Source organism: Podarcis cretensis (assembly GCF_951804945.1).
Source record: "Podarcis cretensis genome assembly, chromosome: 1".
In the NCBI taxonomy this organism is placed as follows: domain Eukaryota; kingdom Metazoa; phylum Chordata; class Lepidosauria; order Squamata; family Lacertidae; genus Podarcis; species Podarcis cretensis.
In genome coordinates this window covers 46258009-46275506 of record NC_137170.1, presented here as the reverse complement: position 1 = coordinate 46275506, position 17498 = coordinate 46258009, and the positions used below count along the sequence as shown (strand labels likewise).

At 41.2% G+C, this 17498-nt stretch overlaps 1 protein-coding gene across 3 annotated transcripts in view; it reads right to left on the bottom strand.

Annotated features, from left to right (window-relative positions):
• Positions 1-3509: 3509 nt before the first annotated feature.
• Positions 3510-17498, bottom strand: part of GANC (glucosidase alpha, neutral C) — a 33658-nt gene continuing 19669 nt past the window's right edge. For all 3 annotated transcript variants that reach the window (XM_079986534.1, XM_079986535.1, XM_079986536.1), the window contains exons 15-24: positions 17368-17464; positions 15841-15942; positions 14270-14513; positions 13946-14010; positions 12923-12999; positions 10943-11017; positions 8401-8514; positions 7499-7611; positions 6424-6527; positions 3510-5268 (exon numbers count right to left, since the gene is read on the bottom strand). In XM_079986534.1, the coding sequence (XP_079842660.1) occupies positions 5159-5268; positions 6424-6527; positions 7499-7611; positions 8401-8514; positions 10943-11017; positions 12923-12999; positions 13946-14010; positions 14270-14513; positions 15841-15942; positions 17368-17464 (1101 nt within the window). In that variant the 3' untranslated portion in view covers positions 3510-5158. The remainder of the gene's footprint in view (positions 5269-6423; positions 6528-7498; positions 7612-8400; positions 8515-10942; positions 11018-12922; positions 13000-13945; positions 14011-14269; positions 14514-15840; positions 15943-17367; positions 17465-17498) is intronic.

Here is a 17498-nt window from a genome sequence, read left to right as displayed (position 1 = left end):
GTTAAGAACGGACCTCCAGAATGAATTAAGTACTGTTTAGGGAAGCTTTTAATGTTTAATAGGTTACTGTATTTTAGTGTTTTGTTGGAAGCCGCCCAGAGTGGCTTGGGAAACCCAGCCAGATCGGCAGGGTATAAATAATAAATTATTATTATTATTATTATTATTATTATTATTATTATTATTATTATTATCCTGAGGTACCACTGTATTTAGAAGCAACTTAGCAAAACTAGAATTCAAAGGACTATCATACAGAGGCACCAGCCAGTCCTGAGAGCTGATGTTAATGTATTGAAATTATGTTTTATTCTCTGAGGGAATATTTCCCTCAGGTGCTGGGAAAATCTGCTAAGTTTTCCATCTATTGGTGTCTTGCCTAGCACAACAACATAATTTAATCACCTTTGCTAAGACAGAAAACAGGAATGAAGAGGAAGTAAATCTATCTATTGAGGAACACATGCAACCATTTAATCTCTGTGAACTAATCTGCAGGTAGCACTTAACAGGAAAGCATTCTGAAGAATGATATCCAGATTTTACAATGCCATGCCTGCTAATTTATTAATCTCAGTGCTTTTAACAGTACTAAACTGACCCTCCTCTCCTCATTCCTCTCGAAACAGATTAAGGAGAAGAATCTGAAAGAGCACCAGCTGCTCTCGAAGATCTCCTCACAGCAGCTGCCTAAAGGATGGGCTGTTCCACTCAGTGCCCTGTTGCCTTATTCCTCTATTTAATTTTGGTTAGGGGACACACTGGGGTTGTCAAAGGGTAAGCCTCTTTTCACTCCTAAGGAATAAGAAATGAAAAATGACAAGCTACTTGATCTACAATCACTTTATTTTAAACATTCTATTGTGTTCATATTTTATATCCGGGTTCTGTTTACCTCTGATAGTGTGAGGCACATGCAAACTATCTTCTGGCAGCTGTGGCCAGGGGAGATACTAGAAGCAAATTAAGCTTGGTGAGCTCACTGCTATGCAAATACTCACGTTATTCAGGTTACAGCAGCATTCTAACACCACCAGCACCAATGGCAGAATGCCGCAAACTGTGAAAAACATCTGCCTACTTTTATTCTTTTGGTTTATTTCTCTACCAGTGCTGCCATTGGGAGAGAAAGAGAGCCTAAAGCTTTGGGCTCTCATAAGCTGGCCTCAGACTGAAAGAATCTTCTGTATCAAGATAGTCGTAAAAACTATTTTTAAACAAACCAGCTGGAGCACTGCTACGAAATCCCAGTCAACATTTTTCTGTGGAACACTTGGCACTGCCTCAATGCAATGTTCTGAACATGAGTGAGAATGGTAACCAATTGTGACCACTACAGTTGGGCACAGACAACTGTTGGAGGCAAAAAACCAGTTGCTGGGAACCACAGGTGGGGTGGCTGATGTTATGCTAAGCTCCTGCTTGACAGCTTCCTATAGGCATTTGGTTGGCCACTGTGAGAACAGGATGTTGGACTACTTAGCCTTTGGCGTAATCAAGCAGTGTTGTGATGTCAGGCTCCAAAACTTATGTGCTTTTTCTTGGGGGTTAAGTCCCAAGTGGAACTTGCCTCCAGTTAAAAATACATAGGCTCAATCTACTACACAAAACACAAGTAAAACTAACTTTAGCTTCAACAGACTAACCTTGGTTGATGTAACAGCATGCAAGCTTTCAAGTTACATAGAATCCTTTGTCACTGGTCAAGAAACACATGGATTCTAACAAGTTTGCCCCATAAAAATTACTACCTTAGTTATTTTGCATTGGCTGCTATGACGTGTATCTGAAGGAAGCTGAACAAAGCCAAGCAACCCAATCTTTGAGATTGATTTTTACAGCAATGATTTGTGCCACCGGAACTAGAGCCACATCTTCTACGACTTAGGGAAGCTTTGGTAACTGTGCCTTGGTTGTTACAAAATGACCTTGGCCTCTTCTTATGCTTATATTTATAAACTGCTATAGGTTTCTGCTGGTCTCAGCAGCTTCTATTTGACAAAAGAAAAAAAAGTGCAGAGTTGGGCTGAAGAAGACAACAGTAATAATACTATGTGACAACATTTAAACAGCTTTAAAGTATTTCTAAGTCCAGTGACTGGCAAATTTGTACATTCAGGCTGAAGATGGGCAGTAGAGTTTAAGACAGTTGAAAATAGTTTGAGAAAGATATCACTTCTCATGCTGTACATATAGTTCCCTTCACCCCTGCCAATGTCTTCTCATTTAGTACCTTAAGGTGTCAAGCATTATTTCAAATACAGTGGTACCTCGGGTTAAGTACTTAATTCATTCCGGAAGTCCATTCTTAACCTGAAACTGTTCTTAACCTGAAACACCACTTTAGCTAATGGGGCCTCCTGCTGCCACCGCACCGCCGGAGCACAATTTCTATTCTCATCCTGAAGCAAAGTTCTTAACCCGAGGTACTATTTCTGGGTTAGCAGAGTCTGTAACCTGAAGCGTATGTAACCTGAAGTACCACTGTACTGACCAATCAGATGTCTCTGGAAGGACATGACTGCGATGGGCCATCAACACATTAGTTTTGCTTAGCTGCCATGGTTACATGGAATGGCTATCAGCTATTCTCTTTTTGGGGGGGGCAGACCTGTAGCTCTCCAGATGTTGTTGAACAACTGCTGTCATCATCCCTGACTGTAGACCATGCTGGTGGGAGTTTTACAACATCTGAAGGGCTGCAGGTTCTCCATCCCTGTTGTATGTCAAACAACAAACGAAGCTAAGAGTATTTGCATTTAGTATAGGCTACAGTCCTACAAAAACACTTACCCAGTGGTAAACCCCACTGAATGGCTTACTGTTGAATGTATAGGATTGTAGTGTTAAACTCTGAGTCTTCAGCATGCATTACCCGTCCATTTCTGAACATATTTTTACAACCATAAGAGCTCAAATACTAGATACAGCAAGGTTATCTCCAAGCCACAGAGAAATGCAGAAATATAAGCACATTTTTATCGAGCCTTTCTTCCACCATGAAGCTCCTGGCAGTGTACATGCTGCCCAGATTCCAACTTGCTTAGCTTCAGAAAGTGCTTGCCTAAAGTTCCCTCAAGACTATGCCCTGTGACCAGAATACACACTGTCCTCAGAACAGTACTATGGAATAAGTGAGCAAGAGCCCTTACATCCCTTGGAAAGCAGGCTTATGTGGATCAATTTACATTCACAGCATCTTAAAATGCAGTGATAGCAATTTGTTCAGCAAATCTTGGCTCTGCCAGACATTCTCTCTACAGAAAGGGGGAAGGTTCGGCAGCAGGTGGAACTATGTGCTAAGAGACAGCAGGAAAATGTCTTTCAAATGTGTTGCTGCACATTGAAGGAGTTAGATTTTTCTATCCACACTTCAGCATCTGCTTGCTTGTGAATGCAACTAACTTATTTCTAGATAGAAAAACCTTGAACAAGACACTGCCTCCCCTTCTTTGAGAGGCATTGCATGCTCAGCACTAGAAGCAGTGAATAAAAGGTAGCAGGAGAAGTAAGAGAGATTCTTTATTTCCTTTTATTATTAAAAACCTATTATAAAACAGAAATCTTGAGTGTAAGTGAGGCACCTGCTTATGACACTGAGCAGCTTGTGAGATTAAAAACTGTTATTTTTGTTGTTGTTGAAGCCATAGAATCTGTATCTGGTCACATTCTTAAGCTGGAATGGAGGAGGAAGCAGCAGATATTAAAATGAAGCTACTATGCAAGTTATCAGGTTGAACCAAGGTCTGGAGGGAACAATAACTTAGTGTAACAATGGCTGATTCCCCACCTCTGCAAATGTAAAAATTGGCTTCTAACCAGGTCTGGTCTCCACCCTTAAGTGAAACATACAAGTTCCTTGATAAGAATCAAGAGGAACTAGGTAGTCAAGTTAATTTTAGGTGGTGTGCTAGGCAGAAAGTCAATAAAAGTCAAACTGGATAACTTTACCTAACAGTTGTGGGAATGTTCCCTCAAGGAATAATGCTCTGCCTGCAAGTTGTCTTGAATTTGATATCTTGCACACTATTCTGTAATATATTGGTTGGCCCAATTAAGATTTGCCTTAATCTGGATTTCTGGCATTTTTATTAATGCTCATTTTTACTTTATATGGAATCTAGTACAGTGGTACCTTGGGTTAAGAACTTAATTCGTTCCGGAGGTCCGTTATTAACATGAAACTGTTCTTAACCTGAAGCACCATTTTAGCTAATGGGGCCTCCCACTGTTGCCACGCCGCCGGAGCACAATTTCTTTTCTCATCCTGAAGCAAAGGTCTTAACCCGAGGTACTATTTCTGGGTTAGTGGAGTCTGTAACCTGAAGCGTCTGTAACCCGAGGTACCACTGTACTGTACTCTGATGTGTTCTGCAATATATATGAATCATTCTAAAATATGGGACAACACTTAAAATATGGGGCAACACAAGAAGGTTGCATTTTGTTTAGTTGTAAATAGAATGAGACCAACTGCGAAGCTTTGTGTTTTGATCTGACTGAAGTGCTCAGGAAAGGAAAGTTTGAATCAGCCAAATGCTCAAAAGATCCATTGGGGACCTCTCTGCCATATCTTAGTCACTCCAAATTCATCATGATACTTGTTTGGTTTGTTCTTGCAATGGAAGCACAGTGTCCACAATGATACAGGCTATATGAACTATGTTAACTGATGAATGTTCGCTCAAGACTTCATTTTTCCCCAGGTAAGAAAACTGGACATTGTTCTATGGATAAGGAAGTCTTTGTAGGAAGTGAATATGGATTATAAAAAAACAGTTGTCATTTTTCCTGTCAAACGTTTTACATTGGTGGGTTTGGTAGAGATTCTTCCAGGCTATTACCTTCTTCGAAAGATTCATTATACCAATAAGAAACTAGTATTTCATAATGCTGAAAAACAGGTCTAGAGCAGAAGTCTTTAAAAAAAGCAAGAAAGCATCACTTATTCCAGATATTGTTGCATGGCTCTGAGGCACAAATCCACAATTATCCTGGAAGCCAGCCGTCTTCACCTAACAGTTGTTGCAAGTGGTATCAGAAAGTCATAATTCAATTAATTAAATATAACTTTGTTTTGTCCATTTCAAAAGAGCGAACTGAGTCACCCTCAACCATTATTGTTCAGTTTTCCTTCCAATTCTGTGGTTCTGCTGTTTCACTTGATATGAAGCACCCAGTCAATGCCAACATTTAGTGAAAGCTTCTGAAGGGTCAACACAGAGATCTTGGCATCATATGCGAAAGCCACTGCTTGGTCTTTCCCATCTGAATGTCAACAGAATTAAAAACACACACGTTATATTCATTTTAAAAATCTACTGAAGAAAGACATATATGAAACTCATAAGCCTGATCAGACCGCAACCCTAGATTACCCCTGCTGCTCTGAAGCAAACTCCTGTACACCAAACAACCCTTACAATAAGAGCTTGTCCAAACCTCCATTTGCCCTGCTGCTTTCTCCTGGGAAAACACACTCTTTAATGCTGAATCGGACCAAATCGCAGCTGGGTTTTCTGCAGATTGCCATTTGTTCTGGATCAGCGATAAAGAGTGGAGAAAGCTGTGAGGCAAACACAAAACTGCTTTCTAGGCATGGGACTAGCAAGTGTGTGGATGAGCCTTTAGATCAGCGGTTCTCAACCTGTGGGTCCCCAGATGTTGTTGGACTACAACTCCCATCATCCCTGAGCTCTGGCCTTGCTAGCTAGGGATGATGGGAGTTGTAGTCCAACAACATCTGGGAACCCACAGGCTGATAACCGCTGCTTTAGATCATATCACTGGGGCTGTGTCAAGATGGGACATTAGCTTGCAAATGGGTCATTCAGATCCAGTTTTCTGTGTGCACCTTAGGCATGTGAGAGTCCACACATTTTTTGTTATTTCACTCACCATATTCTTTGCTATTCTGCAATTCCTGAATATTTGTGTGTGCCCTCCCCTAGTTAGCTTACAGGATTAAACTGTGGTTTATTTGACCGTAACAATTCTCATATAGCAGCATCACTCAAGTCCTGGAATAATGAAAACAAACTGGGACTGATTAGTGCTACGAATGAAGCGTGTGCTTTCAAATAATTCCTCTTCTCCAACAGATATCCAACTTCTGCTCAAAACACCTCAGGATCTGATTGCGTGGCTGAAAGGGGGTTGGGATATCAACTCAGTTCTGAACCTCTTCAGGTGTTTTTTTCCAAACCTTCCCAAAAATCTCTAGCAGCACAGGAGATGGGAGAGTGAGAGGAAGCAAGGGGAGATCCTTCTGCACAGAGATGCTCGCTGCTTCCTGCTGTCCCTGCTCCACTGATAGGTCTCTGTGCAGCAGGAAAACCAGTGCCTTAACTGCCCTGAAGAACTCTAGAGTGGAAGAATCTTAAGAAGCATCTTTAGATGGCGTAAAATATTTCTGTCTCTTACCATGAATGCTAGCCGTCACAGAAGATGGTTGTTTTTTTATTCCCAATATCAATATCTGCTCAACTACACACTTCGTATGAAACTGCCCGTTTTCATCTGCACACCTGTGAGAATCAAAAGACAGAATCAGAATCTAGGGTATATGACAAAATGGCTATGTCTCATGTGTGTACTATGTATGTTTTCTTCTTTAGCATACTGCCTTGTCAATAATAAAAATACCAATTTGTTTTTTAAAAAGTGTGTTTTGAAAATCTATGGATACGTGAGGGGTATTTGGAAAATAGCTATATTGTGAAGGTTTTGACCCGACCCCTAAAATCAGTCTGTATTTTAAACAAATACTTTAATTAAATAAGTATACCTCTTTATATGCCTCCCCTCCAAAAAGTTTCCTTGCTGGAAATGGTGTGGCATAGTCAGAATCATAACAGGATGAACCATTCACTCTACACAGAGATGGCTTTAGGGGAGAACAACCAGTTCAGAGTCTTGGGGTCACTTCCATGGATGCTGCAACTATGATTTAGCATGGAGCGAGAGAGGAGAATGGACGCTGAATTTTGGCATCGTACTGAGTGCCGCTGAAATTTGGGACCCCAAGATCCTTCCACCATCTGAAGCCCACCTGATGTTTTGAACTAAAACTCCCATCAACCACTGCCAGTACTGCTAGGAGATGTAGTTTGCAACATCTGGAAGACACCAGATTGGGGAAGGCTTTTACACCCTTTATGGCTTCTGGACTGAGAAACAGACATCAGCAGAGCAAATTTCTCCTGTGTTTCTTACTAGCCAATCCTGTAGGATTTGCTGCTCATTCTTTGCACTAATTTGACTGCCAGTCATTTTATTTTCCCCTAAATACTGTAAATTCCTACTATGTTCACTACACCTGGACCATGCCAGAGCAACTGTCATTCACTTTATGTAACATTTCATTACGTTGTGAACAGTGGACAAAATGTATTTTGCGCAGCTCACGGTGTAGTTATTAAAGTATTTCTCATTATTAAACTACCGGCCTAGGATTCTTAACACTGCCTTCTGCCTCTGCTTTTTCAGTGCACATTACCTAGATGAGAAGACATTCTTGTGGAAGGTGAACTTCCTGAGCAGGAACTTCTTCTCGTGGAGATACTGGAACGAATGGCCATCATCCAGATAAAGCTCGCCCACTGCAGACTCCTACACAGCAAGAAAAAAATGTCAAACAGCTAACAAAGCTGTACAGGGTTACTCCTACTAACTGCCACGTGTTGATTTTTGAATGGTTCAAAACACTTCTGAAGATCTTAAGGCCAATCTATACATTCAGACTAGAGACAGATAATAAATGAGTCCTGTCAGCAGAAGCCGTGTGCAAGGACTTCCGCTTGGGTAAAGGGACTTCCTCCTCTCCCCCTGCCCTCCCTCAAAATTGGCTCTTGAAAAGAAACAAAAATATGTCACTAACAGTCAAACCTTGGTTGTCGAATGTAATCCATTCCAGAAGCCTGTTCGGCTTCCGAAATGTTCGACAACCGAGGCGCAGCTTCTGATTGGCTGCAAGAGCTTCTTGCACTCAAGCGGAAGCCGTGTTGGATGTTCGGCTTCCGAAAAACCTTCGAAAACCAGAACGCTTACTTCCAGGTTTTCGGCATTCAGGAGCCGAAACGTATGATAACGGAGGCATTCGGGAACCGAGGTTTGACTGTAGTAACCATACACAAGTAGATTTTACTGGAAACAGTTTGTCGGGTTCATGTTTAAATCTGCACAAATTTAAATTAATTTTGAGATCTAGTTTAATCTTGGTGTGGGTAGAAGAAAAGGCATGGCTACTTACAGAGGGAAAACAGGAACCAAGGGCATAGTTATGACAAAATGGAGGGTCAGAACAGATACAGGGCTGGAAATTTCCAGTAGGTACATGCACTTTTTAGAAAACTAGCAAAATATACAAAGTTAAGTGTGTAAAATATAATTTCACAGTACCTTTGTATCTAAGGCAACACGCAGTTCATACGGAACATCTACCATCAGTTCTGTAGATTTTCCTACAGAAGTCTTTAATGGTATAACAGTTCCCCCACGCTGCATTACAGGAATCTGCAAACAGAAAAGGACAGAAATTTTTTAAATACAGTAAGCTTCCTTGGAATGAAGGATAGCAGACAACAATACACATCCCATAAGCCTGGTCCTGTGCACCTTTCATTTCTGGAGCTGTTATGCATTGAAATAGTTAACCAATCCCAATTGCATAGGTGTCTTATATTTCAGGGAGTAACTGTTTGCATATGATGGAACTTACCGTATTTTTCCTTCTATAACACGCAGATTTTTTCTCCTAAAAAGGAAGGGGAAATGTCTGTGCGTGTTATTGAGCGAATGTGTGGTCCCTGGAGCCAAATAGTGCAAGGGGAGGCAAAAAAAAGCAGACAAAAATCAAATCGCGCGTCTCCTAGAAGGGAAACTTGAAAAGAGGAAGCGGCTGCTTTCCGGCATTCTGCCTCAGGGTCTTACTGCCCACCCATCTCTGTTTCCTTGCTGTGTTTGCTCAAACGGAACAAAGAGCAGGGAAAGCCCCTCCCCTCCAGGCAAGCAGAGGGGAAAGCTGAAAACATGCAGGAGAGAGAGAGAGAGCGCGCTCGCGAGCTGGCTGGCTTGGGTGGGTAGGTGAGGGAAAACTTTTGCCTTCCTTTCCTCCCTACCCCTCTCCTGCATTCTTAGCCAGCTGCTTCTCTGCACACCCCTCTCCTGCTCCTTGTCCCTTCTGTGTTTTTCCTTCCCTCTCCACTTAAAATGTGGTTAAAAAGCATGGATCCACATGGATCCTCAGGATCTTTGCATTGGGTCAGCCCAAATTCACCATCAGATCACATAACATGTCCATGGCTACAGCCTGCCCCCCAAAAACCACACACCCACTGTTGCCTGGGGCTGCAATGGTGCAAAAACGTGGTTAAAAAGCATGGATCTACAGGGATCCTCAGGATCTTTGCATTGGGTCACCCCAAATTCACCATCAGATCACATAGCATGTCCATGGTTACAGCCTGCCCCCCAAAAATCACGCATCCACTGTTGCCTGGGGCTGCAATGGTGCAAAAACGTGGTTACAAAACATGGATCCACATGGATCCTCAGGATCTTTGCATTGGGTCAGCCCAAATTCACCATCAGAGCACATAGCATGTCCATGGCTACAGCCTGCCCCCAAAAATCACGCACCCACTGTTGCCTGGGGCTGCAATGGTGCAAAAACGTGGTTACAAAACATGGATCCACATGGATCCTCAGGATCTTTGCATTGGGTCAGCCCAAATTCACCATTAGAGCACATAGCATGTCCATGGCTACAGCCTGCCCCCCCAAACTCACGCACCCACTGTTGCCTGGGGCTGCAATGGTGCAAAAACGTGGTTACAAAACATGGATCCACAGGGATTCTCAGGATTTTTGCATTGGGTCAACCCAAATTCACCATCAGATCACATGTCTGTGGCCACAGCATGAAGCACAAAAATGATACATCCACTGTTTCATTCAGAATGTTTTTTCCCTTGTTTTCCTCCTCTAAAAACAATGTACGTGTTATGGTCAGGTGCGTGTTATAGAGCGAAAAATACGGTAATAGGGCTTACTTCTGAGTGAATATGCATAGGATTTCAGTCTTAGTGACAGCACAACTGACTTGCATTCTACATCCTTATATGGGAGTAAAACAATGAAGTAGACACATATAAGAGGTTGCAGATATTATATATTGAATATGACAGATGTTGTAGCCTCTGGAAGGAAAATAAAATTTCATATTTACTTATACATTCAAAATTTGCTAAAATCAGACTATTTGTACATATACTCTGTTTTTCCACAGCTTCACGTGAAACTGCAATACAGTACCATTTGTGAATGATTTGAAGCTTATTATTTTATTTCATAGTTTATTCTTTTATTTCATGGATGCCAATGAATACAATCATTTTCTGAGGAATAACAAATAGAATTACAGTGGTACCTTGGTTCTCGAACTTAATCCATTCTGGACTCCCAAAACTGTTTAAAAACCAAGACGCGGCTTCTGATTGGCTGCAGGAGCTTCCTGCACTCAGGTGGAAGCTGCGTCAGATGTTCGGCTTCCGAAAAATGTTCGAAAACCGGAACACTTACTTCTGGGTTTTCAGCGTTTGGGAGACGATTTGTTTATCAATTAAGACATTTGAGAACCAAGGTACCACTGTATTGGATGTCTGTATGCTTTTATATGTATATATTTCTAGATAAATGTTGTAATTTAAGGTGGAAGTATATTCAAAGCCTTCAACAGTCAAGCCTTTGAGCTTATTCTTGCATTAAAATCTACATTACATTCTTGCATTAAAATTCTTTCCTCATAGTACCTTCTTAATCTTGTAGATTCAAACATAATTCTTGTCTCTGTTGGGTGCAAACACAACCCTATCCGTAAAACTTGAAGCAAGTCCCCCCCCACCAAATTAGTCAAATCAGTGATATAAAAACACAAACGTACACTGTTCAGTGTGACTGGAATCTTCACTGTGCCGTGACCTTCCAGGTGGATACATTTTCGAAAGTCATACCAGATCTGCAGCAGGATAAACAGGAAAAAGGAAGAACCCTGAATGAGTTCTACAAATTTAGATCCCACCTCCTTACCTTGACATAAAAGCCTGACAGAATATCAAATCAACCAATTCACCAATATCCACACATGTAAAAGCAATAAGAAAGTGATAATAAAACCAGAGTATTAAGAACAATAATCTTGTAACACCTTAAAGATTAACACATTTATTACAGCACAAGCTTTCATGGATATTATAAAATATTATATATATATTATAATATATATACATGGGGACATTTGGTCAGGTCAGGTGGAGGAGGGTTGTACAAATGAGAAATATAATGCAGAGAAGTACAGACATGGAGAATTGCAAACTTAACAGTGGTGGTACAGTGGTGCCTCGCAAGACGAAATTAATCCGTTCCGTGAGGCTCTTCATATAGCGGTTTTTTCGTCTTGCGAAGCAAGCCCATTGACAGTTTAGCGGATTAGCGCTATTAGTGGTTTAACAGCTTTTAGCGATCAGCTGTTAAGCGGCTTATCAGCAGATCAGCTGATAAGCGGCTTAGCGGCTTAGGAAAAGGGGGAAAAAAGGGGGGAAACCCGCAGGAACTCGCAAGACATTTTCGTCTTGCGAAGCAAGCCCATAGGGAAATTTGTTTTGCGAAGCGCCTCCAAAACGGAAAACGCCGTCTTGCGAGGTGTTCGTCTTGCGGGGCACCACTGTATACAACACTGTACTTGGTGACACATCAGCAGCCTGGTACCGGTGTCTGCTATGTGAATTACCAGCGTTTACATCAATGCCTATACTTTTTTTTTTGTATTTCCCCCTAACCTCAATTTTTTACACCCCCTCTCAAAAAACTCAAAACCATTGGGTTGTATCCAATGCTGTCGTTCTGCTCATGCAACAGACTTCCACTTGTGCAGAGGAACTCTTCTGTCTCATCTGCATTCCCCCGTGCATCCTCAAATTTTACTCCAGAGGGTTTGGGGACATTTTGGAGCAGATTTTGGGGGGAGGCAAAGGGAGGGCAGAGGAATCAAAAGTTCTGTCTCATGAGTGGAATGCCATTCGCACAGCGCTAGGTACAACCCAATGTGTACGTACAATTGCAGTGTGTATATACAATATACAGTTGCAATTCCAAGGCCTTCATGGGACCTGCATTTCACCCGATGCATTAAGTGTTATGCTGAGTTATGTTACACTTCATGCATCAGATGAAATGTAAGTCCAAGGCTATGAAGGGCTTGGAATTGCAATTTTTAGGAAAGCAAAACAGCATCTTGAATTGGGACCAGAAGGCAGTGCTGTTGCCACAAGCATGTTTGAGAGCTAGTGGAGGGGGACACAAGGAGCTACCCCACTGATTGCCAAAATCCATCCAAATATCAACCAAAGTATTGAATACACAGAACGCCTGCTGCAGTACTTTCTACAACAGTCTAGAAGCCATTTGGAAGCATAGGTCACTGCTGTTGCACCATGAGGGATGCAACTGAAGGAGTATTAGCCATTGCAATTTGAGGTCCAACTCTTACTGAATGTTTAAAATACATTTTATTTAAAACATTCCTGCCTTGCTCTTTGTTGCAAAAAGCAAGTTCATATTGAGTAACAATCAAATATATATAAAACAACAGCATAAATATAAATCAGTATAAAAACAAGGCTGATAAACTATTTGTCTGAATGCTGTGCAGAAGCTTTCAGAGGAAAATAGGTAACTGATTTTTTTATTAGACTATTGCTTAGATTTAATTTGATTATGGTGAGGGCTGTTTTGTGTAGTCCCAGATGATGTACTTATACCTACTGCAGAAATGCCTAGTAGCCTAACTTTGATTGAAAGCCCCATAGAAACACAAGGGTATATAAAAAAGGGAAATAAAGGAATTGATAATAGTTTTCATTACCTCTTGAGGGCCAGGCAGAAAGACATTGACTGCGGTGACTTTTGGTTCAGTGACTGGATACACCAACAAAGCATTTCCTGAATTACATAGAGAAGAAAAGCGATACTACTATGGGATTATATCATTATTTAGCAATTTGCTGATATTTCTACCATGGATTCAGTACAGCATTTGGAAAAGTAGTACCTTCTTTTCTATTAGAGGTGTGACTATGCCATTTTTTTAAAAAAAAACTTGTTTAGAATATGCAAGAGGTCTTGTTTGAATATGCAAATAGCAGGTTCCTAACAGGTAATCCTTTCTCACAAAACTTTCCAGTGTTCAAAGATGCTTTATAAATTCTATCTAATTTGTCCTCACAACAACCCTGTAGTTTCTGAGGTAAAGGCCACCCAGGGGGCTTCCTGACTGGGCTGGAATTTGAAGATGGGCTTTTTGTATCCAAACCCAGCCTGCTATCCACAGCATTATAGAGAATAGCCTTGACCCGACAGAAGTGATTGACATTAATCTGTGAGAAAAATTATTCAACACATAGTATAAAACAACTTCAATTCTTTCCTAAGATGAAGATTAATAGTAAGGTCTAATCAGAATGCACTCCATAAGGAAATGCTAGAATTACTTTCCCCTCATTATCAGAACACTTACTGAGTTCACATTTCTTCTTCTGTAGTTATTTCCTGAAAGTATGGGGTGTGTCCCTAGGAAGGATTCCCACGAACACCTCTCCATACCCATCATGAGAGGACCAGTGACTGTTTAACTCGCTTTGCCAGCCAAGGAGACCAGAAGCAACGAGTGCAGAATGAAGGAACCTCACATCTGGTCTATGGAAGCCTGGGAATTCTGAAACTATAAGCCTGATCTCCTCAGAGTTCTTTGGATGAATCCTAACCACTAACATGAGACATCTCCCTCATCCCTTCCAGTCTCTGTGTTGTCTTTCTGTCACAGCTGCTGCATCTTCTGATTACACCACTGCCATGTTTTATAAAAGGTTCCTTCAACCTTTAAACTTACCAAGCATATACTCATCTTCGATGCCAAATGTTTCCAGTTCCTTGGGGAATTCTACCCAAACGGGCCTATGTAAAGGAAGAAAGTGGAAGCAGCAAAGACATTTTAGAAGACATGCACTAGTATTCATATCAGATACCAAGGGTCACTATTTTCTGTTTATAATTTGAATATTATTTAAATGCTATTTTAACCATTTAAGATTCACTAGGATTTATAAATAATAAATTATTATTATTATTATTATTATTATTATTATTATTATTATTATATCAGTCCCATAACGACTTACGAAGTAGAAATTAGTCTCTTTAATTCCGAGCTTACCTCATGACCGGCTCTGCAACTGTATGTGCTCGATAAAACAAAGCATAGAGATATGGAAGAAGGGAGTAGCGCTCCTTGATAGCATTTCTGATGATTCGCGTGTTCTCCTCACCAAACAACCAGGGCTCACGGCGCTTGGTGTTCATATTGGCATGGCCTCTAAAGAAAGGCTGTAGGGCTCCAGCCTGATACCATCGAACTAGCAGCTCTGGTTCTGGATTTCCAATAAATCCGCCCACATCAGCTGGATTTCAGAAAAAGTATGAATTGGTTTCTGAGAAAGGGTTGGAAAACACAAACTTCCCAGATTCTTCCCTAGTTGGGCTGTATTTTCAGAAAAGCAATTTTCCCCCAACACAGAAACTACTTCAGAGAAGAAGGAATAAGAAAACTACCGGAAAGCTGTGACCCCAAACTGGATATGCATGTATTCCAAAAATCAGGAGAAAGGATGTTAAGCTCAGTGGTAGAGCACATGGTTTGCAGACATGGCTCAGCTGGTAGGGAGGAGCCACAACATTAGCTTCCTGCAAGGTGTGTCACTGCCAGTTAGCAGGAGGGAGAGGAGATGGGGAAATCAGCACAGGTGCACTGGTGGGAGTTCCAGACTGGCTCTGCCAGTGTGCCGGCATCATGCCAACCTCTGCAGCCCTCCCTCTTTTGGTAACTGGCAGGGACTCACCTTCCAGGAAGTTAGCACTGTGACTTGACTCTACTGAAGAATCATAGAATTCTAGAGTTAGAAGGGACCCTGAGGATCACCTAGTACAATGCAGAAATATGCAGCTGTCCCATACAGGGATCAAACCTGCAATCTTGGCATTATCAGCACCACGCTCTAACCATAGAACCATAGAATTGTAGCATTGGAAGGGACCCTGAGGATCATCTAGTCCAATCCCCTGCAATGCATGAATATGCAGCAGGGTTCAAACCACACGGGGATCAAACCTGCAACCAACTGCAGGTGTGCAAACTGTTACTATAAAGTGTGTGCTCTACCACCAAGTCATGTCATGACCAGTTTGCAGCTGCAGGTGGTTCTACCCCACCTAGAAAGCTGTTTGTGATTTTTTGTGAACAAAAGCACCTGGATCATACCCTGGAATATACAGATCAGGCCGGGAAAGACCTCGGGGAGGCTCTGCCTGTCATCATAGACCATACCTGACTAAACGGCACAATGATCTGACTTAGTATAAGGCAGTTTCCTATGTTCCCTGTGGATGAACGCCCTCTTAAGGTCAGCTATAACTCACCATATGAAAGTTAATTTATTTAGATTTTTAAGAAGAAAAAGGTTAATCAACAGAAATCTCTAAGTGGTATACATTAAGGAGTATAAAATAATTATCAATGATACCCAGACAAAAACAGTAAAAAAGGAAGAAAGAGTAAACTAAGACTAAACTCTGTGTCTGGATATTGTTGTTGAAATAAATATGATTTCAGCCGGCATCTAAAACAATACAGTGAAACTTCTTTCATTCATAGAAATAATTGAGGCTTTTGAAAAGGCACAAGTGAAATTGCTTAGTAAGATGGAGATTGCAACCCAACACGTCCCTTACCTCCACAGAAAGAAATTCCTGCCATACTGATTGTCAGCAACATTGGAACAGAGATTTTCAAGTACTGCCATTTTGCTTTATTGTCTCCAGTCCATACGGCACCTAGAAATATCAAGTTCACAGACTGTGTTTGTATCCATAGGTTTTACTTCTAAGCAGATGATGTACAAATCCATATGTTACAAATCCATATGTTATCCCTATCAGCTGTTTGATAATGACTCACATGAACTGCATTGTGTGATAGGACAGCCATACATCACATTTGACCCCTGTTCTGGTGTCTGCATGGTGACAAGATCAGTGTCAGTTGTCACACTGTTCTTGATTTAAGAAGAACAAGGATAAAGGAAATGCACCCTAAAATCAGGCCAGCAGTTTTTCCACTCAGTCCTCAACCCCTGAAAAGGAAGTTGGCAAACAGACTGATTTCAGTCTGATCAGCACATGTGTCTTTTTGATGACAGCACTCAATACATGGGTCATTGAGATAATAACACGATCTCTCAAAACATCAATGAGTGAGTTACAATCTGGGTTTTCAGCATCTTAAAAAACTACCTATTGCGAAAGCCTGAAAGCTACAGCCCAATATTAAGTTGCTATTTATTACTTATTTCCAGCCCTATTAGACTCTTGAGTTGACAATGTTCCTTATTTAACTTATAACATTCCTTCTTTAACTTATTTGCAGTACAAGAAGATGCAACAGCTTAATATTATGACAACTCCACAGCATGACAGATGCTCCAAATGTCTGAAGTCTCAAATTCAATCATTGGCATTTCAAGCTAAAGGGGTTTCAGATAGCACGAGCTGGCAAAGACCTCGTTCTGAGGCCCTGGGAACCAACAGAAAAAGATACAGTGATGTGTGGACAGGATTTCAAAAATCCTTGGGCAAAGATATAGAATGAATTCTGCCAATGTCCCTCAGGAGGAGGGAAGGAGAACAGTATTGTGAGGAACCCCAAGAGAATCTTGTCCTCAAAAGAATGTTATTTGCTCCCAAGAAACACCTAGTAAGTTTCAATCAAGACTTAGAAGAAAGTTTCATTCATAAAAAATGTTTTTAATTGTTACAAAACATGATTATTTAGACTTGTTAGCTGATTGTTATACAAAGGGTTTTCTGCATTTCCCCCCGCACTCTCAGACATCTGAGAGTTTTCTGTACGTTTGGGGAATTTGTCTTCCTCACACACGCCTGATTATAAAACAAGACTATATTTGAGGTTAGCCTGCCTAACCGGGGAAGCAAAGTTTAAAGATTATTCATTCTTTCCTTACATTTTCATCCTGCCCTTTCCCCAGTGAGCTCTTGGTGGCACACATGATTGTCACTTCCACCCATTTTAGTTTCACAACAAGCCTGTGAACTGTGAGATAGGGCAGGTTGAGATGGTGACCAGCCCAAAATAAATCTGAGTTTGATGGTTGTGTGGGGATTTAATTGATGTTTGAAGAGGATGCTTGAAAAGGGGAGCTATGTGGTGTTATTCATCATTCTTCCTTATTCTATGCTTACCATACTTTTGTGAGCCAGCAAAGAACGAGCGTGTGAGAACAAAAGGCCTCTCCAGCCCCCCGCTTCGTCTGATCAGTCCTTCTGCAGTTGCCATTTGCTGAAATGCACCAGAGGAAACATGTCTGCTTTAA